Source organism: Falco punctatus (assembly GCF_963210335.1).
Source record: "Falco punctatus genome assembly, chromosome: 11".
In the NCBI taxonomy this organism is placed as follows: domain Eukaryota; kingdom Metazoa; phylum Chordata; class Aves; order Falconiformes; family Falconidae; genus Falco; species Falco punctatus.
Window position 1 is genome coordinate 28,158,512 of NC_137591.1, and position 26,032 is coordinate 28,184,543.

Here is a 26,032-nt window from a genome sequence, read left to right on the forward strand (position 1 = left end):
CGGCGCGGTTGGCGGCTGGCGGGGCCGGGGCGCTTCCTGCGGCTGAGGAGGGCCCGGCGGGGTGGGCTCGGCTCATCTCAGCTCGGCTCTGGAACCGCGGCTCGGCGGCCGACCCCGCGCCCGGCGTGAGTGAGCGCGGCGGGGTTCTCCGCGCCTCGGGGGTGCCCGTGTCCCCCGGCGGTGCGGGGCGGTGCGGGCCGGGGCGCGCTGCACACCCGCGGGACGGCGGCGTTGGTGGGGCAGGGCCGGCGGCCGCGTGTGCGGCGGCGGGTAGCGCGGCCTGGCGCCTGCGGGGCCGGGGCGGCGGCCTGGGGGGCGGTCCCGGCGCCTAAGCCCGGCTGGGCTCCCCTCCGGCCGGCCGGGGGCCCGCGGCCCTGCCCGCTGCGGGCTGTGCGGAGAGAGGGAGGGGGCGCGGGGTGGCCGCGGGAGCTGCGGAGCGGCCGCTTGTCCCTGCGGGGCGGCCGGGGCCGTGTTGCTGGGACAGCCCCGCTCTCCGCCACTTGCTGCCCGCCGAGGGCTCTACGTGGAGGATCCCGGCGCAAAGTGGTTTTGGCTTCCCCGCCCCGTCCCCGAGTTTTCATGTGGGTCTTAAGGGGATTAAACCTGATGTAACCGGGGCTCCGATAATAGCGTGGTCCCCTCTTCCCGGCACGGGCCGGGGCTCGGGGGGGTTCGGCGTGTTCGTGCCCGCTGGAGCCGCCGGTGGGGCGGGCGGGGGCCGGGCAGCCCCAGAGCGGCTCCGCGTCGGTGCGCGGTGCCCGGGCCGCCAGGAATTGGCTTCGTTTGCAGGAAAATCGGAACCCGAGTGATCTGCAGCTGTGGCAGGCGGCGAGCCTGAGCTTATTCCTCCTTACCTGGCGGGCTGCTCCGTCTGTGTGCCTTTGATGGTGCAGCTGGAGAGTGCTGCGTAGAAAATAAGGTGCTTCTTGGCATAGCCACATAAAGCTAGAGCCGTCTTGTGGTTTAATTTGTTACGCCGAAAATATTTTGTTATTTTTGGGCGCAGGGCTCCAATCTGACAATCTTGGTCTTCCAAAAATGATTTTATTCGTGCTAAATTTAAGATTTCCTGTGTTAAATGCTACTTCAGTTTATTTTAAGAGTTAACTCAGTCTCATTCTGTCATTGCTTTTCCTAGAGTTTCATTGCTTTCCCATTTCTCACTCCATTTCTGAATAGGAAGAAGGCTGTGACTATCAATACGGAAGCAGAACACCCTTCTTCCTTCTGTTCATTTCATCCATGATAAAAAGTTAGGTGTATTGCTTTAATGATTGAATTAATTTTATTCCTAATTGAATAGTTATTAAAAATGAAATTGGGATGAGCGATGCCCTTATAACAAGGGTAAATCTGCACTGGAGTTAGAAGTTAGTGGTTGAATGTGGAAGGCCTGTGCAGTTTGCAACTGTTACTCCTCTCAGAAGACAGATGTTTGGAATGGAAGTGTAGTGAGCATCAGGCAGCATCATTAATCTCTGCAGATGTAGTACCATTATTAGCATCACGCTTACCTCTGGGGTACATAGTTGTCTTCAACTTCTAGGCACAATTTTTATCTTGTATCAAATTCTGGCCCTGCAGTGTGGCTGTTGAGCAGTGCTGTGCTGTTCATTAGATGCCAGCCTGCCTTAAATCTCTGGTAGATGTATGAGGGAGAGAGATATCCTGGCTCGGAGCAAGGAGTGAGAGTGAGCACACTGATATTTGAGGTATTTTTTTCCTTTGGTACAATAATTTTAAGGTTTCAGAGAGGCAGACAGTTTACTGACTTTATTGTATGTGTTTCATTTGCCTAAAGAATCATTATGCAGCTGTGGTGAAATTACTTTTAATGTTGATTATATTTTCTTCTGCTTTATTCTCTGCAATTCAGACATCATTAATGTAGGCTGTTAGTTTTATAGCTGGATAAGAGCTTGAAGGCATATTAATGAATGGATGTGGTCAGTTTTGTTGTCCTAGAGCTAGACCAAAGAGAGGAAAGAAGGTTCTCTTGCTTCCAAATTTCATTTTTTTTTTTTCTCCTTTTTTCTTTTCAATCAGGTCTTGAAGCATAGGGTGAAGATTTCTCTTCACGGTGCATGGACGGAAAGCCAATGCGCAGGTAAGATGTGAAAACGATTGTCCTTCTGTTATCCAAATACGATAAATCATGTGAGTTGGTTTTATAAGTGCCTAGACCATAAAATGTTGTTTGTTTTTAAAGGCTTGACTAGGAGAATTAGAATATAAAGTATTCATCTTTAGTCCTTATTTAAACATACTTAGTTTTCAATATTTACAAGATCAGGTGTCTTTAAATGAATATGCTGTTAGGAAGCATACAGAAGACAAGTTTTCATAATTCTGCATCCCCACTCCCTACTTCCCCCATTTACTATCATATTTAAAATTCAGTACTTAATTACTTAGGTCTTTAAATAGTGTGAAATAAACTGCTTGGGAATACATTTAAACTTGATTTCTAAGGGCTTTATTTTTCCCTTAACTAAAGGAGTTTAGTCCCTTTGGTGGGGTGAGGCCTTGGGTGAAAAGGAGATTTCCTTTTCCAATTACAGCTGCCAGCTGCCTCAGTTCTAATGAGCTGAAGATGCAGCTGAAGTTTTAATTCAGGGGTATTCTTGCTGTGGTCGTGTCAGAAACATTATCTGTTATATAGAGAAAAAAATGTCACAGTAAATCAGCAGGATGACAGGTTGGCAAACAGGATTGTCTGCTAATTGCTTTTCACTATCCAATGGCAATCCTGTGGTAAAACCTAACAGGAGATATATTTCTGTATGTGATACAGGCTGTGTGGAAGCAAAGTTTCCTGAAGTTCTGCACCTCTAAATTGAAGTAAAGAGAACTCATGCAAATTGCTTAGTCTGTCTACACTCTTTAGGGTGTTGAAAGTAGGGAAACTTTATTACCGATAATTCTGTAAACAGTCATGTAGGAAGGTGAGGAATTTTAATCATAGGTGAATATGTAGAGTGTTTTTAGCTACAGCATTTGCAGAAACCATTAGCCTGGGTTCTGTGTAAGGAAGTAAGAAATAAATAGTTGTTTAAAACCTTGAAGAGTGATGCTATGTTGTTTAATTAAATGAACCCCTGAAGTGCAACAAGAAAAGAGCTGATGAGTAAACCCTGGGACGTGATATGGGCATCACTGAGGCTATGTTCAATATTTTTGCAAAGATAAAAAATGTGGTTTAGACAATGGGGGGCTGTATGTGACACTTAGGGTGAGTTCCTTTTTCTCCAAGAAGGATTAATTAGCAGACGAGCGGTCTTCCATCTTAGTCTTCTACAATGGAGACTGGTTAAATCTTAACCAATGTCAAACCGCAGCTTTTCAGGTTCTTATGTTGTATTCCATTTATCAAAATGTTTTTCTAGAATTACATAAAATTGGTAACTAGCATGGCTTGTGTCCTTGTTTTCTCTCTACTTTTTCGTCTTCCTAATGGAAAAATTGAGGTTCTAAATTTATTTCTGTGTCTGCTGTTCTCTGCATGTCCCATTGAGTCAGAGAATTAAAGCGTTGAAGCTCGTATGTCTTTTCTGGGTTTGTGGTCTTGGACCTTGCTGTCGCAAGTTCTGCCTTGCCACTGAGACTGGGCAGTTTTAGTGGTGGGCAACAGCACGGGGCTAAAGATGTAGAGGTTTTCTATTGTGGTGCTGATCCTGGCACTTGAGGGTGAGTTTTTGGGTTTTTTTTTTGTTTTTTTTGTTTGTTTTTTTAATTTTATTTGGGTAATGGATGCAGACCAGACCTTTCAGTACCTTTTGTTTTCCCTCCCTCTCTGGCAAGCTAAGGTAGAGCATGGATAACACATTTGATGTACTTACATGACTTTACTTTTGGACTAACCTTTCAGCTGATCTCTGTGCCTGGACATACTGTATTGCTGCAGTCTAGCCTGACAAGCACAGCTCTGTCATGAGCTGTGGGCTTCAGTTCTTGAATATGCTTGCATGTTTTAAGGGTCTCTGTGTGGATTGTTAAAATTTCTGGGTTTTATTCTACTGTGTGTCTTAGCAGTAAAGGATGAAAGGTTCCTGATTGGATTTCAGGCTCACAGATCTTCCTATGAAGTCCAGCTAAGCAGATGGCAGAGCAGAGCACTTCCTTCTATCCTTTTATTCAGGGCTCTGCAGCCATTTAACATCACACGCAAGAGTCCTGTTGGATATTGCAAGAAAAGGGGAGTGAGACTTGGTCACTACTGTATTAGTAAACATGGCGAGTTGATATCGAATGTGTACAGCATTCAGAGGATGGGAAGTACAATTTGAACAGAAAAGGAATTGCAGCTATTCCTGTCAAGATTATAATAGAGAAAATGCAGTGATGTTCAAACAGGATTTGTCTTGCATGAGAAATGAAGTGATAGCTGGGGCAGGGTATTCTTTCCCACTGTCAGAGAGCAGCAAAAGAACGTTGTTTTGCTGAAGGTACGAGCAAGGCAGAGGGGATCTTTCCAGTGAAGGGCATAGTCCCACGGTACCTGGGCAAGGACAGAGCAGATCTGATGACCAGGGTCAGTCAGGAGTTCAGTACTCGTCAGGCAGATCTGTAGTGATGAGGAATGGCTGAGGTCAAGCCAGGAAGCCAGGTCAGCGGGTCAGTGTCAGCAGGGTACATGGTCAAGTGCCGATGTACCTTCACCGTTTCTCAGACTGGGCACGAGGGCTTGAGCAGCTCCCAGGCAAAGTGGGGAGGCTCTCTCAGCTCTTCCTGGCAGCCCGATCCCAGGTTACGGCAGTGCTGTGTAAGGGCTGGCTCAAGCACAAGCAGCTAGCCCCTGCTGAGGGGGAGAGGCTTCCATGCGGACAGTGCACCTGGGGACCTCGTGTGCACTCGGGAAGTTAACTAATTGCTTGGCTGTAGCTCTTACCCAAGACAAACTGCAAAAGGCTTAGGAAGGTTTTGGGAGGCGCCAATAACGACCTCATCTTTCAGAGTATGGACATCCTCATTCTTGGTGAAACTGTTCTGGGCTCGGTCAGTGAATATTAAACTAAATGTAAATAGGGACATAGACACCAGGTCCTTGCTGTTCTCCTTTTGATTAATGTAAAATAGTATTGCAGTCAAATTTATCTGCTTGGTTGCATAATTCAACCTCATTGAGAACATATACCTGAGACTTGCTGGCTAGGTAACAAAAGGAACCTGTGGTATTTTTACTAATAATTGGACGTTTAGCTAACTAATTTCTGGAGTATTGATTGCCACAATAAAGCATTTCAGTTTACTTAGCTGATGGCGGTGGTGGTGTCACTTCTGTTGCCAAAGGTGCTGCCTTTGGCTGGGTCAAATCAAAGATCTTTGTTCTAGCAGATCTATAGCGAGTATAGGAAATACTTTCTTTGTGTATGTGTTAAATTCAAAGCGAGGCATTGACAGAAATCACTACTGGTTTGTATTGATATTTTCATTTGCTACTGAAGTCTGTTGCTACTACAGCAGTGTATGATTTTGGATTTCAGTCAATGTTTTCAGTCTGAGACTTGTTCTGTTTCACAGGCCTTAGGTCAGTCTGTTGTTTTTTGCTGAGCCGCGTTAAGGCTTGCTGGTAATCTTATGCTAAAACATACGTTATTTTAAACAAAAAAAAAATGCAGACCACTGACTTGATAGTTAAGGAGCTCTATGACAGTATTGGAGAGAATTTTTCTTAGATATGTCTTATTACATGTGTTCTTGAACTTTGGAAGAAGCTGCTATAAGCTCTAAGGATGGATGTCTCAGGTGCCTGTGTTAATGAATAAAGTTTTGGGAAATGGCATAGCTGAATAAAATGGAGGCAGAACGGCCTATTTATTTAGCTTAGTGTTGCAGACTGCCTGTGTTCCCATTTGTACTTTTCAGCTGCGTGCTACAAAAACCGATCCTTTGTCAGCCCTTTCTTAATCCCATTGTATTTGCTGATTTCCCCAGCCCTGCATTTTGATGGAAGCTAATCCCAGAATATCTGCATAGCTGGGTGTGAATCTTTTATCCTTGCATACACATTTTCTCTCTGATCCTCAGCCCTTCTTAATCACCCTGAGTATTCAGGAGCAGCTCTTAGTTTTGTGCTTGTGTGTGGGTGGGGGAGGCAGCTAGCCTGCCATGTGAGAATCAAGTGCTGCCTTCTGTCTTTCACACCTCTAAGCTACTGACTCATCATTTCATTCTCTATGCATATATATGCATAATGCACACATAATGCAGTTAAATTATTATCCTCGTGGAGACACATGCCATCAGATGGTGTCCTTTTAATTCACACTCCTGTGCCTGTGTATAGCAGCAACCCACAGTGCTTAACATCACGCATCTGGTTTGATCTGGTATGGAGATTCCCAGGCCCATTGATCACTAGCTTCTGCATCACCCAGAGGTAAGTTATGGATGAATCAGGAGTGCTAATTTGATTATTGCTCTTTTTTCCATTCATTCAATTTTCTTTAATCATTAACCAGCACTTTCTATCCTGGAGGAAGGATGTTTGATACAATGCAGGCACGCAGATGAATGCTGATGGGAACAATGCAGGAATGCCTCAGTTCTTACTAATCAGACTCCTTTTTAGTTGATTAATTTAAGGACATTTTCAGCAGCCTCATTTGGGTAGGAAAATCCTGTCTGTCCTGGCTAGGAAAGATGAGGGCTACTGCCTGAGTCTGGCCAATTGATCGTGTGGCATAAGGTGGTCCACCCCATTGCTCTGTGTCAGCAAAGAGTCTTGGTGGTGGCATCGAGAAGATACACTGTATTTCTTGTGACAGCATAGCCTCAGTCTTAACCTTTTTGTACTTGGCATCTCTGCCAGTCTAAAAAGCTCTTTGAGATCTGCTTTAGGGCTGTTGTTCGTGGGGGTTGCTTTGAGGAAAGCCTAAAGGTGTAGCAGAAGGGTTCTGCTTTCCAAAAGGAGGACCTGTACTGGACATAAGCCATCTGTTATCTGTAGTTATGTGAAATGGGGTTTTATATGAAGAATGCCTGTTCTGTGTTTCGATGTTTTGACTGACAGCCTGGTCAAGACAAACTGTCCAAAATTATTACAGTAGCATGTGTCTTAATAGGGCTCTCCCCCCCTCGCAGGGGTTAGTTTGACATAGCTTGAAACCCCTAATGCATAATAAAATCCATTTGGCTTGCTTAGCAAGAGCTAGACTCTACAGGGGGATTTTTGTCACCACCTTTCTCCATATCTTGGTGGAGGGATTAAGTTACCCTTTGGCCTTAGCTGCTAAGGACTATGAAAGTAAGCCAATTAAGTAAATTAATCTTTAACTAAGGTTTCTTGGGGTTTATGTAGGGGTACCATTAAACTTAGTTTGCATATGCTGCTGCAAGAACTAAGCTGCATTGTTGGTGAGGAGCTTGGCAGAGCTTTGCAAGTGGTTGTCAAACCCCACAAGGTGCATTTGGGTTGGAAGGAACAAGAGTGGGTGGAGGAGAGTGAGAGGCAACATAACAGCAGAAGGATTTCTCAGAGGTGTCAGAAAAGGAGTATGGTGATGGATGCAAAAAAGATGGACTAGCGATAAATAACCAAGGCATTTAAGGTGCAGAGGCTGAACAGAAGCCAGTAGCAAAACCAGGGGGGAGACCCAGCTGGATCTGTCTAAGATATGAGGAAGAGGTAATGGTCTGAAACATCTGAATATTATGATCAAGGAGAGGGTGTGGGGGGAATGGGAAAACAGGTTAAGATGCAAGTGAATAATTTGAACTGCTGCAAAGAGACTGGTTTCCCCTCATTATTATGTCAAATGCACTTTCTAACCACAGGGAAAAGATGCGAGTTGTTTTTTTAATTCTTTCCTTCAAGCGTGTTACAAAATACTTTGAGCAGTATCAAAGTGAAGCTAAATTTCTTTTTAACTCTTAATGTGAACAAGGTGAGGTAGTGACAGCTCACAAATGCCAGTGTACCAGAGAAGCTGGTAATGGACAGCATGTATCAGGTCTTTCAGTGTATCTCCACCAGCCAGTGTACTCACTGGATAATTCATAACCATCGGTATTCTGGTGTTTTGCTCAGTATGCTTTAGTTGCTGTAAGTGATAGTTTTCCTTTGAAGTGGGAAGAGGCAGTAGTTTCTTTTATTGTCTTTATTTTCATAGTAATTGATATGTCACTGGTGCTGATGCATCTTTTTTAATAATTTGGCTATGGTACGTGGCAGAAATTCACATATGCTTGGAACATGCAAAATGACATCTCTGTTACATGTGCACTGATCTGCTTAGTTAGTCTGATTGCTGAAAATAGAGATGGGTTTAATTCTTGTTTAGCACTGATTTCAGTCACAATGAGGTAGTGAATCCTGGGGTGTAGGCAGACATCTCTGCAAAGCGAGATATGAGATGTGTCATCTTGGTTCATCTCTGCAGAACTGCAAAAGGGCTCAGGGCAATACTGCATTCCCCTTCTCTTGAGCTGGTAGCATACATGGTGCAAAGTGTGATCTGTCAGCGTTGTCATGTTGCTGTGCAGATGGCGATTGCACTTAAGCTGTGGCAGAACTGACATCTGCTCAGGGCTGCGAGGGATAGAGGAAAGGTACCCAAACTTTCGTAAAGGAGGACATCAGATAGCTAGAACATTGCGTGTGGAGCTGGGAGGACAGTATGTTTTTCCTACTCTGTGCCAGAAACTTGAGTTTATATATTCTTAAGTTATTCCTCATCTCTAAAGTTACCATCTTGACTTTATTTTCGTCCGGTTTTGGTAGACTGATATGTGTGGATATTTAGATTATTTTGACTTTTTCCTGATTGGTCTGATAATCCTGATTCCCTTCTGCAGTTCTTAATCTTTCCCAAGAATGGCAGACTAACCTTTTGGAACATGTCAGGGAAGGTGGGTTGAGTCAGAAGCTTCTATAATTCAAAAATAACTGAAGAGGTGATGATTAAATGGATTTTCTGCGAATTGAAAGATACTCATAGTAGGCTGCAGGCCATTTGAAGTTACTGTAGTCTGTGTGACAGTTTAGTGTATTCAGATAGCGCAGTGATGAGTGACCCTATCAAAAATGTAGGTAGAAGAACAGAGAAGCCTGGTTAAATCATACAGCTGGAATTCTTTGCAGTGGAAATCCATCTCTAGCTCTGTCAAAGAAAACTCAAGTGACAGTGGGCAACTTGTCTAATCTTCTCTGCCTTGAGTCACTCTCTGTGAAATGGGGATAATCTCACCACACAAGGTTATTATGAGGTTCAGTTAATAAATATGTATGTGAAATTGGATATTACAGCAGTGTGTCATAGAAAGCATATAAAAATAGCTTTAAATATAAGTCTGTTGCAAATTGGCATTTGTTTACTTCTAGGTAAGCTTGGGTTAGAGACAGATTCCTCTTTCACGTGATCATGTGCTTATTTCCACGTTCCAGTGCAGAGCTACAGGCACTGCTGGTTTTGTGCTCCTGATCGGTGCGAGCTGTAGAGCTTTGGCTGACAGTTCCTGGTAGATTAGTCGATGATGGTCCTGTCTTACTACTTCCTCCACTGCAGGTGTACCAGTACTCGACCAGGAGAGACCGGAATGGATGTGACCAGCCGTTGCACACTCGGAGATCCTAACAAACTGCCAGAAGGGGTGCCGCAGCCTGCTCGCATGCCCTACATCTCCGACAAGCACCCTCGACAAACTTTGGAAGTCATCAATCTTCTCCGGAAGCACCGGGAGTTGTGTGATGTGGTGCTAGTAGTCGGTGCGAAGAAGATCTACGCCCACAGGGTGATTCTGTCAGCCTGCAGCCCTTACTTCCGAGCCATGTTCACCGGGGAGCTGGCAGAGTCTCGACAGACAGAAGTAGTGATCAGAGACATCGATGAAAGGGCCATGGAACTGCTGATTGACTTTGCATACACTTCTCAGATTACTGTAGAAGAGGGAAATGTGCAGACCTTGTTGCCAGCTGCTTGCCTTCTCCAGCTGGCTGAGATCCAGGAGGCCTGCTGTGAGTTCCTTAAGAGACAGTTGGACCCTTCCAATTGCCTGGGCATCCGAGCTTTTGCTGACACTCACTCGTGCCGTGAACTGCTGAGGATTGCTGACAAGTTCACACAGCATAACTTCCAGGAGGTAAGTTAGTGTGCTGGAGTCATGGTGTAAAATGCGTGAATGTGTCCTGTAAGAGCCTTGAGCAGCTCCCGTTTTGTGCTTCTTTCCAAATCCTGCCTTTACAGCTGCTGTGTGCCCTGATAGACATGGGTGTTAGCCATTAGGTGGGGAAGAAAGAGAGAAGAGATACGTGTAGGACTCTGTTGTACTGGTGGTTTGTATATAATCTATGGCATTTCTTCTCTTAAAGTTGTGTGGCAAGTGCTATGTGGAAGGCAAGGTCTTGGGTGTAGCTGGAGTTTGGCATTGAATCTGATGTGGCTGCACAGTGGTATGATGTTCCACTCCCCTTTCACAAATGTTCTGGATTCTGCATGATCAGAGGGAAGGCAGGTGTTAAAAGTAAGGATAATACATCAATAGAACCTAAAAAATTGATGTTGAGTTTAGGGATGGGAAAAATGGGTGTATGGGGGAGCATACATTTGTCTCAGGGGAGTCTTCAACTCCCTTGCTGTAGCAGGGCTAGGGTTTTGCATCTGTTACTCAGCAGAAGTTGTTTGAAAGCCATTCAAATGTGTAATTTTGTAGCTGACCTTTATAAATTAGAGTCTTTCTTCCTTTGTTAATTCTCCCTAGATGATTTTTTGGGGAAAAAAAATGCCAGCAACTGGTTCAAGGAAGGATCAGCATAATAAATAAGGATTCTGTGAGCAACAGTCTGAGAAGAGTGGGCCTTAACTACTATACCCAAATGCAGGAAGGAGCCAGACCGTTTTAAGTGGTGTCTTTCCTGAGCCCTGGTTGGAAGGGCAAGAATTTGCCTATGTTTTGGAAGCAGCTACTCTCTAGGAGTGCCCTCTGCATGAAGGTCTGTTCCTCTGCCAGAGAGATTTGTCGCTTGCCTCTTCCAGAAACTGCACTTTTCCATCCCTGGAACAGGTGGCCTGCTACAGAGAAATCTCCTCTTTCTACCTTCTTCACTGGTAGATCCTTTCCAAAAGGAGTAACTGCAGTATTGACTCCTGATGCTAATTTAGCTTTCCCAGGGAAGTAAGTGCAGTACTTAGGTGCTGTGATTGATTGCAGCTTGCCAACTTTTTTTTTCCCCTGCAGGACACAGATTGGAATTGTATTCATTTCAGCCAGGTAGTACTTAAGAAAAATATGAGCAGAAACAAACACAATTGAACTTGGCTGTTGGACACATTGAAGACAGCACTTGGTATCTAACTGTAGACACATGACATTAGTTTACTCTAAAAGTTGCAATTAAATACATCTTTCCTAACCATAAAGACCAGAAAATAGAATTTGCTGTTTAAGACGAGAGCTTGTTTTTTGTAGAACTTGGTGATTTCCCAAAGCCCAACATTTTAGCTGGCCTTTTCATGTGTTCTGTGCTTGCTCTGCATTTCTTCTCTTCTGCATTTTTTTTGGGAGCAGGATGGTAACCAGATGGTCGTTTATTTTCAGTGTTTGGTCGTTTTAATGGTTAGAACTGTGCTCTTGTTATTACATGAGTAGGGCATGCTTACAAGCTTCTAAATAACTTCTTAATAGCATAACAATTTTGTTTTAAAATATTTTGGCATTAATACATGCAGCTGGCTGTTAAAAGCTGCTTGCTATGAAGTGCTTTTCTTTTGGAGTCCCTTGAAGATAGCTTTTTGTCTTCCTTATCCCTGTTTAAAGCACATAAAGACAAAAGTTTTGGACTCAAGAAAACACACTTATCCTCAAAGATGATACAAATTGGAACTGACTTAACTGAATCATGGCCTCTGGAAAACAATTGCTTAGATTAGAACACTATTTCTTTGGTTTGGGTAGGTTTTGATGTCTTTAGTGCCCTCGGAGTTTTGCAGCTCTTCATCCTTAACGACCACTTCTTTTGCTTCCACTGTTTCTCTGCAGACAATCTTAGTGGTGCTGCTTGTTGGGATTGTATTCTGTTCTGTCATTATTTTCCATCTGGGGAGTGCATTGGTAATCCCTGATGGAAGCCAGTGGCTTGGCTACTTTATCATCCTCCGCTGTGGAGGCTGAGAACTGATTAAAAAATGTGCCGCCTTCTGCAGAGGCTGTGTGGTCATCGTTCCTCCAAGCTGGCAAAAAGAAACGTGAGATGGGAATTTCCTGAATGACAATGTAAAATATTAAGCACTAGGCATCAGGCCAACCCATGCAGTTACTTTGAATGCAGTTTGAATTGCTTCATGTCCTCTGCTGTCCTAACCTCTAGTTCTATTAATTTTTATGTGTGTTGCTGCATTACATCATTAACTTCTTGGTAAAATGTTTTTCAAGTTTTCCATTCCCCTCAATTTAATTTGTTGCCTAAAACCCCTAGTGAAGCTTGTGCATGCAATGTGAAACGGTTCTATTAACAACTCTGCTGTGCAAGAACAGCCTTCACATTTTTTGTTTGGTCTCTGACGTCTCCGTGAAAGGAGAAAATACACTTAAGGATGAACAACATGTGCTTTGTGTTAACAGACAAAAATTGCACTCCATATTGTATACTCTGACATTTCTTCTGTCTGTTTGTAAAAGTAGTAATGCACATGAATGCTGTAGAGGAAATGAAGCCCATCCAATTCTTGCTTAGTAAGCAAGTCAGTCAAATAGACCATTAATATTAGTCAGGTAATTATTAGTGTCCTGATTAAGCCAAAATAAGCCAAAGCATTTTAAATAATTACTGTTTTACTATGTAAACTAACAAGCTGCATAGTAGTAATAACTTGGTTTGCAGAAGTGCTTCCATTACATTTGAGTTTTGTGAGGCCATCGATGCAGCTGGGTTTTCTGGGGTGGAAGGGAGAGTGTGGATGATCATCTTTAAGTCATAAATTTCCAGAGCCTCTGTTTGCAGAGTCTGAGGCTGCATTTGCAAACTGTCAGGGTAAAGTTTAGGCATAAGCTAGTCTATGTAGAGGAGAGGGAGACTGTGGAAAAATGCTGATAAAGTTCTTTAATGACCAGCCCTGATCTTAATCTTATGGCTGAAGAAGTGTGTGGGCTAACCTTGTTGTGGCTCTTGCTGACCCTAAGAGCCCACAGGATCCAAGAACAAATTCTGGTATCTGATCTCATTGCCTGTTGTGTTCTTTTTTAACAATATTTCCTGTTGTCAGTAACTTGGCAATTTTTATATATTTGTTCAGTGCTCTTAAGCAATTTCTGTAGGTAATTAAAAGGACTGCACAGCTGACTGCTGTTGAGATGATAGTGTTAAAGAATGTACTGTAATTTATGCTGCAACTCATGAAATAAGGCATGGAATTCTAATGTGGTTGCAAACGATAAGGACAAACCAGTGTTCAGTTATTTTCTGTCACTGAACCTCTTGGAGATTACAGGCTACACACTGGGAATGCTTGTAGGGAAGCCAAGCTGGCAGTTATTGATCAAACGATTTCTGCAGTTCTCTTACTTTGATTCTTGCATCTTTCGCATCTACCTGGTATCTCTTCAGAAGACATGGTTGTCTGTGAGCTGTAACCTCTCAAGGCAGTCGCAGACGGACTGATGTGTGCTCTGGTGTGTTGCATGAGCAGTCCTCCAATGGCAGCTGAAGCCTCCTGAGAAACTCTGTCCCTTTCTTGGGTACTGAAGGAATTAACATGTTTGCACATTGTCAGTGGCTTGAATTTCACAAGAGATCAGTCCTTAGGGCCCTGGGAGGCTCTGATTCCCTCTTAAGTGCATCTGGACTTGGGCATACTCTATGTACATATTTAGAGCAAATCAAAGAGGCAGGATCAAATTAGTCCATCTTCTTCTCCTGAAGTATTTTCTGTTCTGCCACAAATCAGCATTCAGGAAGACTTTCCATGTTCTCTACAATGCCTCTGGTAACTTGTTTCTGAGACTCTTATTTTTGTGTTCTGTTTTGGATTTCTTCTGAATAGAGCCTCTCAAATACGTGACTGAAAAGCGGTATCAGAATAATCAGCTATGCAACATTTTTATTTCTAATTTATATATTAAACACAGCAAACAAGGAGACTGATTTTAAAGGGCTTTGTTTTTCCTAAATCTTGAAACCTGATCAGTGTGTTCTGTGGCTTAACCCTTTAAAAGTGTCCTACCAAAAAAACTTTGTGTAAAATTCCCTTTCAGTTGCATCCCCATCTAAAAGTGTAATTTGTTGTGTTGCTAAGGGACTGTATTCTGCTCTGTGCAGCAAAACCCTTCACGTATTGATGTTGAAACTGATGGGTATTTGGCACTTTACTGGATTAGTCCATTAGACTCTAATTCAAGTGGATTGTATCCCCTTCAGAGTTGTGGTGGAGTGGTGAATGGCTCTGGTGCTTTGGCCACTGTTCTCACTTTCCTTTTTTTTTTTTTTTTTTTCCCCCTTTCCATTTAACCAGGTAATGGAGAGTGAAGAGTTCATGCTGCTTCCCGCCAATCAGCTCATAGACATTATATCCAGTGATGAGTTAAATGTTCGCAGTGAAGAGCAAGTGTTCAATGCAGTGATGGCCTGGGTGAAATACAGCATTCAGGAAAGAAGACCCCAGCTGCCACAGGTAATCTTGAGCACAGTAACATTCAAGATTGCTTTATCCAGGGGCAGAGTAAAGAGGGCTGGTACAGTGGTGCCCCAGCAGTGTCACAGTTCTGAATGCATGCAAAGCCACATTAATTCTCTCCGACTTCCACCTGTGTTAGGTGGCTTGTGCTTTCCCTTCCCCTAGGCTGGAAGGTGCACTGTCTAGAGCCTTCAACAGGGGCTTTGTTGAATTGTTTCCAGGTAGGACTTGCCAAACTAGATCACTCCAGTAGCCTCTCTAGACAAACCTGCCTGCGTTGCTTTGAGTATCGTATAAAAAACATAGTGGATAAGAAAAAGCTTGTCTTTGTTTGCACTTTATCTTTAAGCTCTGCTGTTTGATTTATGCCTCAGCCCTCATGATCTTATACTCGAGCTTGTCAGAATGGTTTTGTTGAAATATGATGCTTCATCTAAGCCAAGCCATTTCACAGAGAAGTACCCATTCTGACAAAGCTGTCAGCTGGAAAGCCTCTGAAGTCTCAGGCTTTCTGATCAAAAGAGGTGAGAGTCTGTCTGCCTCAGTGTTTCTGCTTTGGCAATAGACATTAAATGCAACTTTATTTAGTGGAAAGCTTTTGAAAATGGTTTCAAATAAACAAACCATGCCAGAAAAAACTGCAGTTCTCAAGGTAGCTCTTAATGCTTGTGTAACTGCCTTTTTAGGCCCTGTTGTCTTCCTGCTTGCGCCTCTAAATTCTAAACTGTTGTGAATGGCATGTTGTTTGTTACTGTTCATTTAATGCACAATACCACTTGTGTTTGAGAGCTAAAGGGTTGATAAAACTTCTAACTCAATAAGTTTTTCAGGCAGATATATTGACTTCTGAAATTCTATAAAGGTTTTCAATTGTGACCTTGGTTTCAGCTGTTAAAAGGTCCAGGGATTGTCCCTTTTCAAAGACTGATTTGCTGCTGGGTGTTTAAGTTGGTATATTGAAAAGACAAAGGTGCTGCAAGATGAGCTACGTTCAACTAAAATGCCAGGGTTTGGATGTGTAAATGACTGTGTATGTTTGTCAGAGGAATTAATTAACTTCTAATCAAAATTTGTTAGCTACTATTGTTTTGTTTGACCTCTTGCATCTCTGTGGGTATGTTGTAGTTGACAGCGTATGTTCTGTTTTGTGTTTTAGGTCCTGCAGCATGTCCGTCTGCCGCTGCTGAGTCCCAAGTTTCTTGTGGGTACAGTGGGTTCTGATCCGCTTATTAAGAGTGATGAGGAATGCCGGTAAATCTCCTCGCTGATTTACAGAATTGGATTTCATTGTATTTGCATCTGTTCTCTAAAACTGTGCGGATCTGTCAGTGGTAAATGGGTGGTATCGCACAATTTCCTCTTCTGCAACTGGGAGGAGAAGAGATGCAAGAAAGTGTTTTGTGTTTGCGTAATAGTCAGTAGTGCCCAAGACATGCTTTTGTTTTTTCGAGTTTTCAGTGAAATAGCAAACTGAGAGCGCTGTTTGACTGTTGGTAAAATACCTTTGTGTATTGTTTTCCATTTCACTACTTTTTGCTTCTCTGGTCACGGCCTTTCATTACAGCTTACCACTTGCTTGGCATTCCTGATCTCATTAGGACTTAAAGTAGTTTTTGTATGTAAAAAGTGTGCATTTTAGTAACTGAATTGGACTCTGGGATTAGCCTGCTGTTTCCCACAATGATAGTGCAGGGAAACTAATTTCCTCCTCTTACAGTACGAGTCTCACCTTTCTTGTTCTACGGAGTTCTGTATCATTTAGAAAGCACGCAATTCTTCTTGTTGTGCTTAATGTAAAAAAATTCAGGGGACAGACTAAACTGTTCCCTTCCTGAATAAGCATTCATACTGCAGGAATTCCACACTTGTAGAGGGAAGGAGGACTTTTTTTTTTTTTGTTTGTTTTATTCAAGGGTTTGGAATATTAGGATTAGTCCAGGTGGCAAGTCATGAGGATAGACAGTGTGAGCTGGCCAGAGCTGATGGAGAAAATATTCATCAGAAGGGTACTATCTCCATCTATCGGTCATGTGTGTGTATTATGTATTTGTGTGCTTTTCAACTCCTGTTTTGTTCCTAGACAAAACAACTGATCATTAAGTTCTAGCTTGAGGCAGACTGGGTTTTTCTTTTCTGCACACTAAGCCTGACAAATCTTGTCATAGTGGCTTTTTTTGTCAGACTTTATAGCAAGCAGTATCTATTATTAACTTTGGCTAAATACTGATATTGGTCTGCTGCTGTCACTGTGTAAATGACTTATAAACAACTGATGAGTATTTAGGTGACAGTGTATGTTTTAACTAGAGCTATTCATGCACTTACGTGATTTGTGGATACCTGAAGTGCATGACTAGTGCTGTGCTGGCTGCTCTTGCCATCAGTGTTAGTTCCTACCTTCTCCTGAGACTGGTATCAGGTGAACTTTGGGGATTAATATTTTCTTGTCTTGCACAGGGATCTAGTGGATGAAGCTAAAAACTATCTGCTGTTGCCCCAAGAGCGGCCACTGATGCAGGGACCAAGAACTAGACCGCGCAAACCCATCCGCTGTGGAGAAGTGCTCTTTGCAGGTACATATAGCTCCTGTTGGCGTAGGTCAGGAGACTCAAGTCTGGGTTTTCTGGTGGTAGCGTTCCCGTAAGGCCAGTCTTCACAACATGTTTCTGAAGTCACCTGTACATTAATATTAGGAGGTTTGAGTGAACTTGTATGACTTCTTCGGCGCTATGAATGCCACAGTACTCCAAACTTACGTTAATGCTCTTGAATATCACATTCTGTCTTCTGATTATAACCCTCAGAAAGAGTATCTCTGAGATGGGGCTACTGGGTTAAGGCTGACAAAGTCTGGAGGGGTTCTTTGTACCAGGCGCACGGACAGTATGTGAACTCGGTGCGTTATCATGATGCTATTCCTTGTGTTTGGTTCCTGCAGTGGGGGGCTGGTGTAGCGGGGATGCAATTTCCAGTGTCGAGCGCTATGACCCTCAAACCAATGAGTGGCGAATGGTGGCATCCATGAGCAAAAGACGCTGTGGTGTTGGAGTCAGTGTTCTGGATGATCTCCTCTATGCTGTGGGAGGCCATGATGGTTCTTCTTATCTTAACAGTGTAGAAAGGTAGGTCTCTGTAAGGCCAATATGCAAAATGTTAACTCTGAATGTTTAAACCTGGGTGCAGCCTCTTAAAAATGAGTTCATCTTGCCAGCTATGTTCTTATTTTGCTGAAACCCTGAAATTTCCTTTACACGTTACCTACATCTCCTCCTTCCTTGCATACCCCTTCAACATTGTGTTGGTTTACTGCTGAACTAGGACTTCATGCGTAACAGCTGGTGTCATCATGTCCCCAGCTTAATGAGACAAGACAGCTTTTGATATAGGGGAGGCATATATAAGAGATGGGTCTGGGTGTAATTGATGGGAGGAGTGATGATCCTGGTTAACCTTCTTTACAATTGCTGGTTTGTTTTAGCGTTGTTGAGGAAGGTGAGGTTACAGTAAGCATTTCTTAAATGTTTAGGGAAAGATCCTGGAATTTTATTGTGGAGTGGTAACCAGAGAATTAGGGAACCTTGGCATTTATACAGAAGAAGGAAAATAGGTCAGTTCTAGACCTGTGAAAGACTGAAGTCAAACAAGCTTTACCAAGCTTCCTGTTTCTGGGAGCTGCATATGGCAATCCCCATGCCTAAAAGCCGCATGACTCAAATACCTCCTTTCACCTCGAGCCTCCCCTTCTTCCCTTCTTCTCCGTGCATACTCCTGGCTTCCCAAATCATGACCCTAGCCTTACATCTCCTGTGTCCTGCACTTTTGTGCTATGCACCATATTTCCTTGTCTCTGGATTCCCAAGTCCATTTGGTTTCTTCATTTTTTTTATCTCGGAAGCACAGGTCCTAGTGCTGACTGAGTTCTTGTGTGAACTGCAGAGAACATAGAGCAGGGTAACTCTTGTCTGCTGCTTTTTGCGTAAATGCAAGTTACCACATGTCAGCCAGTCCCTGGTAACCTGCTTTCTTACGAAGCTGAACCTTTCATCTTCAGTTTGAATCATCTCAAGCTGCAGTTTGAACGTGCCTGGAATGTGTATCGGATGCATTCAATCACTTCAGGGGTTTTATTCAACTTACAAACGGCTGTGTTGCAGTTTAAGCTCAAGATAGACAAGTTTCACTGCTTTAGTAGTTCCCAAGCATGGGAGAGTCCGAAGCATACCTAGACAAGTAATTTGTGCTGTTTGGTGTGTTTTTTTCTAGGTATGATCCAAAGACAAACCAGTGGAGCAGTGATGTGGCCCCCACCAGCACCTGCAGGACCAGTGTTGGAGTAGCAGTTCTTGGAGGCTACCTTTATGCTGTGGGTGGCCAGGATGGTGTCTCTTGTCTCAACATTGTGGAAAGGTAATTTTAATGTAGGGGAAGAAAAAAAAAAAGTGGGGCACAAGGAGAAGAGGGTCTCTTAGAAGGTGCAGTTGATGCAGATGAGCTGGAGAGGAGGTAAGATCTGTGTAGATCTTACAGGGAGTTTTGTTTCGAGAGAATAAGGTCAGTCTTCCTGCCCCTTTGTGAAGATGCTTACACTTCACTAAGCTTTGGTGTTTATTCTTTTGACAGGTATGATCCCAAAGAAAACAAATGGACTCGAGTGGCTTCTATGAGCACCAGGCGCCTGGGAGTTGCCGTAGCTGTGCTAGGGGGCTTCCTCTATGCTGTGGGAGGCTCTGATGGAACTTCTCCTCTCAATACAGGTATGCCTTTTGCTGTGCCTTAATTGCAGTCAGTACTTTTCATGGCCTTATTTGTCCTTAGTGTCCGCCAATGGCTGTGAAATACATTAGTGATCAGTTTGTGGTGATTTCCTTCTTTAAATATGATTTTTGCCAGAGTAATTCACTGCAGGCTTGTGAGCTCCTATTATGTGGTGGTGTGTCGTGGTTTTTTGTTGTTTTTTTTTGGTTTTTTTTTTCTTTCTTGATGCTGCATTTGGCAGAGTGTCCTGAATACAATACTTCGATAATTTGCATAACAGTTGCAAGCACATCCTTTTTTTTTCCCTGCAGTAGCCCTTTTCTGCTGTAGGAAGGAAGATGCCAAAGGTAAAAGTCCTGCAAGATGGTAATGCAGGTCAGTTTGTAGCTTTGCCAGCTCCCTCTTGAATGAGGATGCTAAATGTGACTGACTGTGTGGGGCTGCAGACAGGAAAGATAACAGCAAGCTTTCTATAGAAGAAAAGCATTAGAGTGAAAGAACAAACTGGTTCATTGTATTTTGGTGTGTGGAAGTTACAGCATCTTTACAGACTGAGCAATGCTTTGGATGCAGGTTCAAAAATGCTAACCCCCACTGCAAGCCAGCCCTGTTGTTCAAAGATGTGTCATTTCTTCTGCAGTGGAACGCTACAATCCCCAGGAGAACCGCTGGCACACAATTGCACCCATGGGGACAAGGAGGAAGCACCTGGGCTGTGCAGTGTACCAAGACATGATATATGCTGTGGGAGGCAGAGATGATACAACAGAGCTCAGTAGTGCTGAGAGATACAACCCTCGAACCAACCAGTGGTCTCCTGTTGTGGCCATGACATCCCGCCGGAGTGGAGTGAGTTTTGCTTGGTTTGCTCGTCTGTTACTGTATGTAACCACGTGGTGAGAGCATAGGGTAGAGTGTCATCTTGTGAGGTTTTTCTCTTGCTTTCTCTGTACCTTCACCTCTCTTTGGTGAGGGGAAAGGTTTGCAAAAAGTCAAAGCTCTTTAGCAAGACTCAGAGAATGAAGTGGTGGTCATGCCATGCCATAGACAGCTGTTTGTTATGCCTGAGGACTGGAAAATGGAGTCAATTTGAAGGTCTTTTTTTAATAGTTTTCATCCCTTACATGGAGTCAACTACTTAGGCCTGAAACACAGGAGTTCTTTAGTTCTTTACTTGGTGACGTAACTGTACTTGGTATGAGATTCTATTAGAGAGTGCTATTAAAATTAGTACCTGAGTCTCTTTGGATGAATTAGGAGGTGAACATACTTGCCCAGAAGAAAGAGCTAGGAAACTGGGCAAGCATGTGTTTAGATACAAACTTCCAGCATAGTCTTTTCATTGCCTTTAGATGTGTGTGGGAACAGCTTTTCTGGGCTTTCACTTTGTATGTTGCCTCTCTTCACTGAATTCTGTGAGTATGGGGAGTGACAGCATGTTCTCATCGGCTGTTAATCTTGTGCTTTCTCTAGACTTGTGAACAAAAGATTAACATAGTGTTTTAAGCAGTCATCGTGTTTGGGCAGATGCAAATGTTATGAATATTTATCATTGGATATAGTAAAGAGTGAATTAATTCTGTCTGTATGGTAGTATTTCAGTGTCTGGTGAGGCAAGTATGAATCATAATTTGAGTAACTACTAGTTTTGGAGGCAGAGAATATATATTGAGTGCTGCCCTCAAAGCATATAGTACGCGGTCCAACATGGTCCTTTCCAGTTACTGATTAGGCATTGACTTTTCATGAGCTGGTTCTCTATTTGCTTTCTGTAGAAATTGCTAAACAGATGCATCTGTATCTGCAGCCCTCCTGAGCTTTCTAACTTCCTCAGAGCCAAAACAAAGATGACTTTACATTGCATTGCTGTTGTCTTTTCTCTGTTACATCGTGAGGTGTTTTCACTGGAAGTGATCTTCCTAAACGACAGAACTGTTTGAGATTTCGGTGATTTTTGTGCTTCGGCAGAAAGACAAAATAGAAAGGCTGGAGGCCAAGGTGCTTACAGATGGTCCGAGCCTCAGCCCGAGAGGAGCAGGCCAGGGGCTTACATATGGTTCTCCTAGTTCAAACAAGCATTCCAGGCTGTAGACTCATAGATAGTCTGGTGCATGCTTGTTGCACTTGGTGAAGAATTTCAGCCCAGTATATGCTAAGTTTTGGCTGATAAAGGCTTAGGTTCTCATGTATCTATTATCATTCAAATAATTCTAGTTCTTATAGCTGGTAATAAAGGGGAACCTTCTGCTTTTTTGTTAGGAGATTCTCTATTTTGAGATAAATGTTTCGTTATTTTTTAAGCTGTTTTATTTGTCCTTTTCCCCCAACCAAAAACCTCTTCTGCAGATTGCCTTTCACCAAACATGGTTATTAAATCTTTTTATTAATGTTTTCATTTTAATCCTTCTTTTCAGAACATCTCAGCTAAATAGCTGCTATCTGTGATGGTCGTTTTGCAGGTTGGCCTTGCTGTGGTGAATGGACAGCTGATGGCAGTGGGGGGTTTTGATGGCACGACGTACTTGAAGACTATTGAGGTGTTTGATCCAGATGCTAACACATGGAGGTAACTTAAGTTTGTGAAGCAATCAAATAGCAGTCTTCAGCTGGAGCTGCTGCCACCCAGCTGGAGCTGTCCCAGCCAGATTAGAAATGGGATGTACACCGTGGTGAAGAACTGGGGTGTGGTAGCCAGCATTAATGTTCACATTGTGGCTTGTTGGCTTGCATGAAAGTGTATGAAAGAGAATTGCATTTTGATGAATGTCCCAATATGCCACTATACCTGTGGTATTCCCGTGTCTGACTGTGGCAGTTGAGAAACATTTTCTTGCAGATTTCTGGTTGAATTCCAGCTACTGACTCCATTTTAAGTAAAATGGGAGTGAGTTTTCCATAGTTACCCCATCCTAGTATCCTGACAGATTTAACTGACACTTAGAGGATAAAGTTTCATTGCATCTTTAACAAGTAGGAAAATGGTGTATAGATCAGTTATGGAGACCCAGAGGAAATAAATTATTTGGCAGGCTTGTTGGGTGGCAAGCAGAGGGTCATACCAAAACCCAGTTTGTTTTTAAGTGCCGCTTTTAATATAACAAAAATGAACCACATTGAGTGAGATATGGCCCTTCTGTTTATTTTGGGCTGGAGTCTTCTGCTTCCCAATAGGACTAAGCTTGTCCTTAGCAGAAGGAGCTCACAGTAATGATGTAGAATTCTGCCTACTCATTTTTGTTTTCAGGCTGAGGCTCTGATTTCCAAATCTTTTTGGAGGAGCTGAGGCAGAACACTTCAAGCATATGATGTTCTTCCCCTTTAAATCTGCAAGACAGCAATTAGAGGAACTTAATCTGGTTTACAGAGAGAAATAATATGAAATTGCTGATCAAAAATACGTACTGAGCAGAAAAGAAATAGGAAAAATAGCTTTTCTAGTCATAACTACACCTGAAAGCAATTGCTTGTGTATTTGTTCCAAATGTAATTAGTATAAAATTTCAAGCTTCTGTGTGTATTCTTACTGCTTTAGTAATCTGGCAGGGGTGGGGAATAGAAAGAAATTAATGTCCTTATTCCTTCCAGTCTAGTAGTACTAGCAGATTAACCCTGTCCTGCTGAGATAAGCTGTCAAGGAGCAGTAGAGGAGTTTCCCCTTGCTTGTTGAGCTATGGACAGTGCCTTTTGAACTGCTGAGAAAACCAGTTAAGTAGAGAATAATACGTACTTCATATTCCTTAGCTGAATGGTTTCAGCTACTCTTAATGATAGTAACAGTAATAAGATGTCTAGACGTAGGAGTTACTGCCTGGGCTAGCATTCACGGAAGTTTAGGAGGTTATTCAAAGTATTAATGTTGTGGAGTTTTTCTCCCACTGAATTCAATATAGCTCATCAACATCTGTGGCCTTCTCTTTCTTTTGTTTGCTGAACTTCTTGCTCTGTGAAGGATACTTTTTTTAATTTGTGTAGCCTGAGAAATGCTTCCGATGCAGTTGGGGTTTAATAACTTGCATTGGTAGGAGTTGTTTGAAGAACTTGCTTCTCCTGTTTCTGCCAGCAGACTTCAGTGGCACAGAGGGGAATATGCAGCTGAAGTGAGTAGGATGCTGGAGTCTACAGGGATCAGATTTCCATATGAAATGCAGGCACCGTTTCAGTAACATATTTTGGAGAAACAGATGGTGCTTGGGATGTTGTTTTATCTTGGTTGGATCAGCTGAATTTAGGGTATTAGAAAGATAAAAGAAATTAGTTGACTAGCAAACCTATTCCTGCTCATGTGTTACCCAAAACGTGGCCCAAGATCAGCTGCAGCCTACAAAGTTACTCTCTATCTTGCTTATTGCCAGACAGGGTTACTGTCCTTACTGTAACCAGACAAAGTTACTTTCTATCTTGCATATTACCAGACAGGTGTTTACGCAGGTAACAGAAAACTGCAGTGTCAAAATGAGAAGTAGTTTCTCTTCTGAGAGAGAAAGGCATGAGCAAATACAGCTGTTCACCTTGAGCAGCAGTCATCTTACACACTTCTGACTTCTTAGTTGTCATGGTCTGCTTTAACCAGAGGTTAACAAAGGTGTAACTCTGCTCACAAGGGCTGGTTCAGTCTTTCCCATGGTAGCTCCGTGAAGAAGCCAAACCAGTGTGACCACTGAAACCTTGTCTTTGCAGGTTGTATGGCGGGATGAACTATCGGCGGCTGGGAGGAGGAGTAGGTGTTATCAAAATGACACACTGTGAATCTCATATATGGTAAGCATCAAGAGGGAGGGAGACCCCTTGGTTCTCATTCCTAGAAAAACTGAAGAGACTTGTTGACACTGGACCTCTTTGCAGCTCTAGTATGCACGGTCTAGATCCAATGTAACTCTTTGCTGGTAACTCTTGCTATGGAATTATAAAAATGACTTCTGTCAGTGTGCCCAATGGGAGACCGTGTTGTCAGACTCCAGGGAACCACTGGACAAAAGTAGAAGGGTTGCTTATGTCCGTATTTTTTCTAAATAGTCTACATTTTTTAATAAACCAAACTGTAAAAGTTACTGTAGCATAAACAATGCTGATGTAGATACTACATGCTATACTGAGAGTCTGGCAAGGAGGAGGGTTTCCTGCTTTCCCTCCTGCTGTGTGAGCAGCTGTGTGATGGGTGAAAGAGGAAAGTGATACAAAAACATTGCTTTTGCCTTATTTACAGAGAGCTTCAAAAAAGTACTTGACCTGCAAGGTGCCACCTTTGCACAGAAGCTTTTCTGTGCACAGAGTATATTTATTTTTTCATTTAATTTGTATCATGTATTTTCTTTGTATCGCTCACAGCGATAATTCCAACTTTTTATATAGTGTGCATATATATATGTATTTTATATATATATATGTGTGCGTGTGTGATTTTGAGTTTTGGCAAGTTGGTGGTTGGGGCAGGGCTATGTCCTGCCAGCTATTGTGGTTCCAACCCTTGTGGTATGTTTTAGGGTCTCTTAGAGTACAGGAGAGCTATGAGGATGGGTGCCCTGAGTATCTTTTCAGTCTTGCTGGAGGCAAGAAGTAGAACTGGAACTCTCATCTATCGACTGAATCAGTGAAGTGCCCAAAAAGGGTGAGAGTGAAAAGGATTTCAAATGATGCCTTTTTACTGTACAGTGTATGGTACAAAAGTTCCTCTTTTGTCTCTCCCCTCCCCTGTATACGAACCTAGAAACAACTAGTTGTTGCTTACTTGTAATAAACATTTTACTCGCGTTGCCTGCTAGATGTTGGTTCTTGTCTGAAGCTGGGATGCAGGTATCATCTGTGAATTCTGACTAGCCTAGGTCAACACTCCTCAGGTTCTTGCCAGAATGGCAGACCTGCAGTCAGCTCCTGCAGAAAAAAAGCTTAGACCAGCATCGTCTTAGCAGCCCTCCTGCCTCTTACTGTGTCTTTAGAATTCCTGTTGTAAAACACTGACCATGATGAGATGGTACCCTCCCTTTTTATGCACTTTGCCTGTGTTTCTTTAGAGCAGGGAAAGGTATGAGCTCATGAGAGTTTAGAGGGGAGGGACCATTTACTGGCACTGTGCGTAACTGTAATGACAGTGGAGGCACCCAGGGGTGGGGGGAGAAGAAAGAGGAACTCTAGACTTAAAGGTTCTGATATGTTTGTACTGTAATTTCTATCTAGTATGAAAGAATGACCTTTTGCACCTGATGTAACTTTGGACCTTACTAAATTGGATTTTAAAAGAGTAAGAGGACTGTGAATTCTTGAGACTAAAACGGCAGTGCTGACATCTTAAGTTCTTTAACTTCATAGTTTGATTCATGTAACTCAGATTTTAATGTGCTTGAACATAGTAAAAAATTACACTACAGTAATAAATGGGTCATTAAAACTTTTTTAAAAGCCCCTTTTCCCCTAAAGGTCGGTATTCTTGTGTTTACATATGAAGATCATTTGCACCTTTACAAGGAAAACAAGTATTCTGTAAACAAATGTTTACATGTATCATTTATGCTTTTTTCTAGCATGAGTAACTTGTATAAATAGTGCTATCTTAATAAATTTCTTCTATGCTGTTCTTGGTTTGTTCCTTTGGGTGAAAGCAGTGGACTATGCTTTTGTATGGCTTGTGTGTACACAGATGCTGGTTTTTTTTTTCAGCTACCAGTCCAAGTAAAACT

At 42.8% G+C, this 26,032-nt stretch overlaps 1 protein-coding gene across 5 annotated transcripts; it reads left to right on the forward strand.

Moving 5' to 3' along the window:
- KLHL20 (kelch like family member 20) lies at positions 1-25,929 on the forward strand. Of its 5 annotated transcripts, XM_080407387.1 has the most exons (14): positions 1-125; positions 1,180-1,252; positions 2,047-2,107; positions 9,507-10,080; positions 14,445-14,603; positions 15,763-15,857; positions 17,064-17,179; positions 17,545-17,728; positions 18,870-19,013; positions 19,227-19,360; positions 20,002-20,210; positions 21,821-21,927; positions 24,039-24,119; positions 24,842-25,929. In XM_080407387.1, the coding sequence occupies exons 3-14, from the start codon at positions 2,085-2,087 to the stop codon at positions 24,849-24,851; spliced, it is 1,836 nt and encodes a 611-aa protein (XP_080263513.1). In that variant the 5' UTR covers positions 1-125; positions 1,180-1,252; positions 2,047-2,084; the 3' UTR covers positions 24,852-25,929. The 5 variants fall into 5 exon arrangements, with proteins under 5 accessions (XP_080263513.1, XP_080263512.1, XP_080263515.1 ...); XM_080407386.1 differs by lacking the exon at positions 1,180-1,252 and having other exon boundaries at positions 14-125; XM_080407389.1 differs by lacking the exon at positions 1,180-1,252 and having other exon boundaries at positions 14-125; positions 24,039-25,929.
- The last annotated feature ends 103 nt before the right edge of the window (positions 25,930-26,032 follow it).

Coding starts and splice junctions, on each gene's coding strand:
- KLHL20 (XM_080407385.1), top strand. CDS start 9,472: ATGATGGTCCTGTCTTACTACTTCCTCCACTGCAGGTGTACCAGTACT. Junction 19,014..19,226: donor TGTCTCAACATTGTGGAAAG/GTAATTTTAATG, acceptor TTCTTTTGACAG/GTATGATCCCAAAGAAAACA. Junction 19,361..20,001: donor AACTTCTCCTCTCAATACAG/GTATGCCTTTTG, acceptor TTTCTTCTGCAG/TGGAACGCTACAATCCCCAG.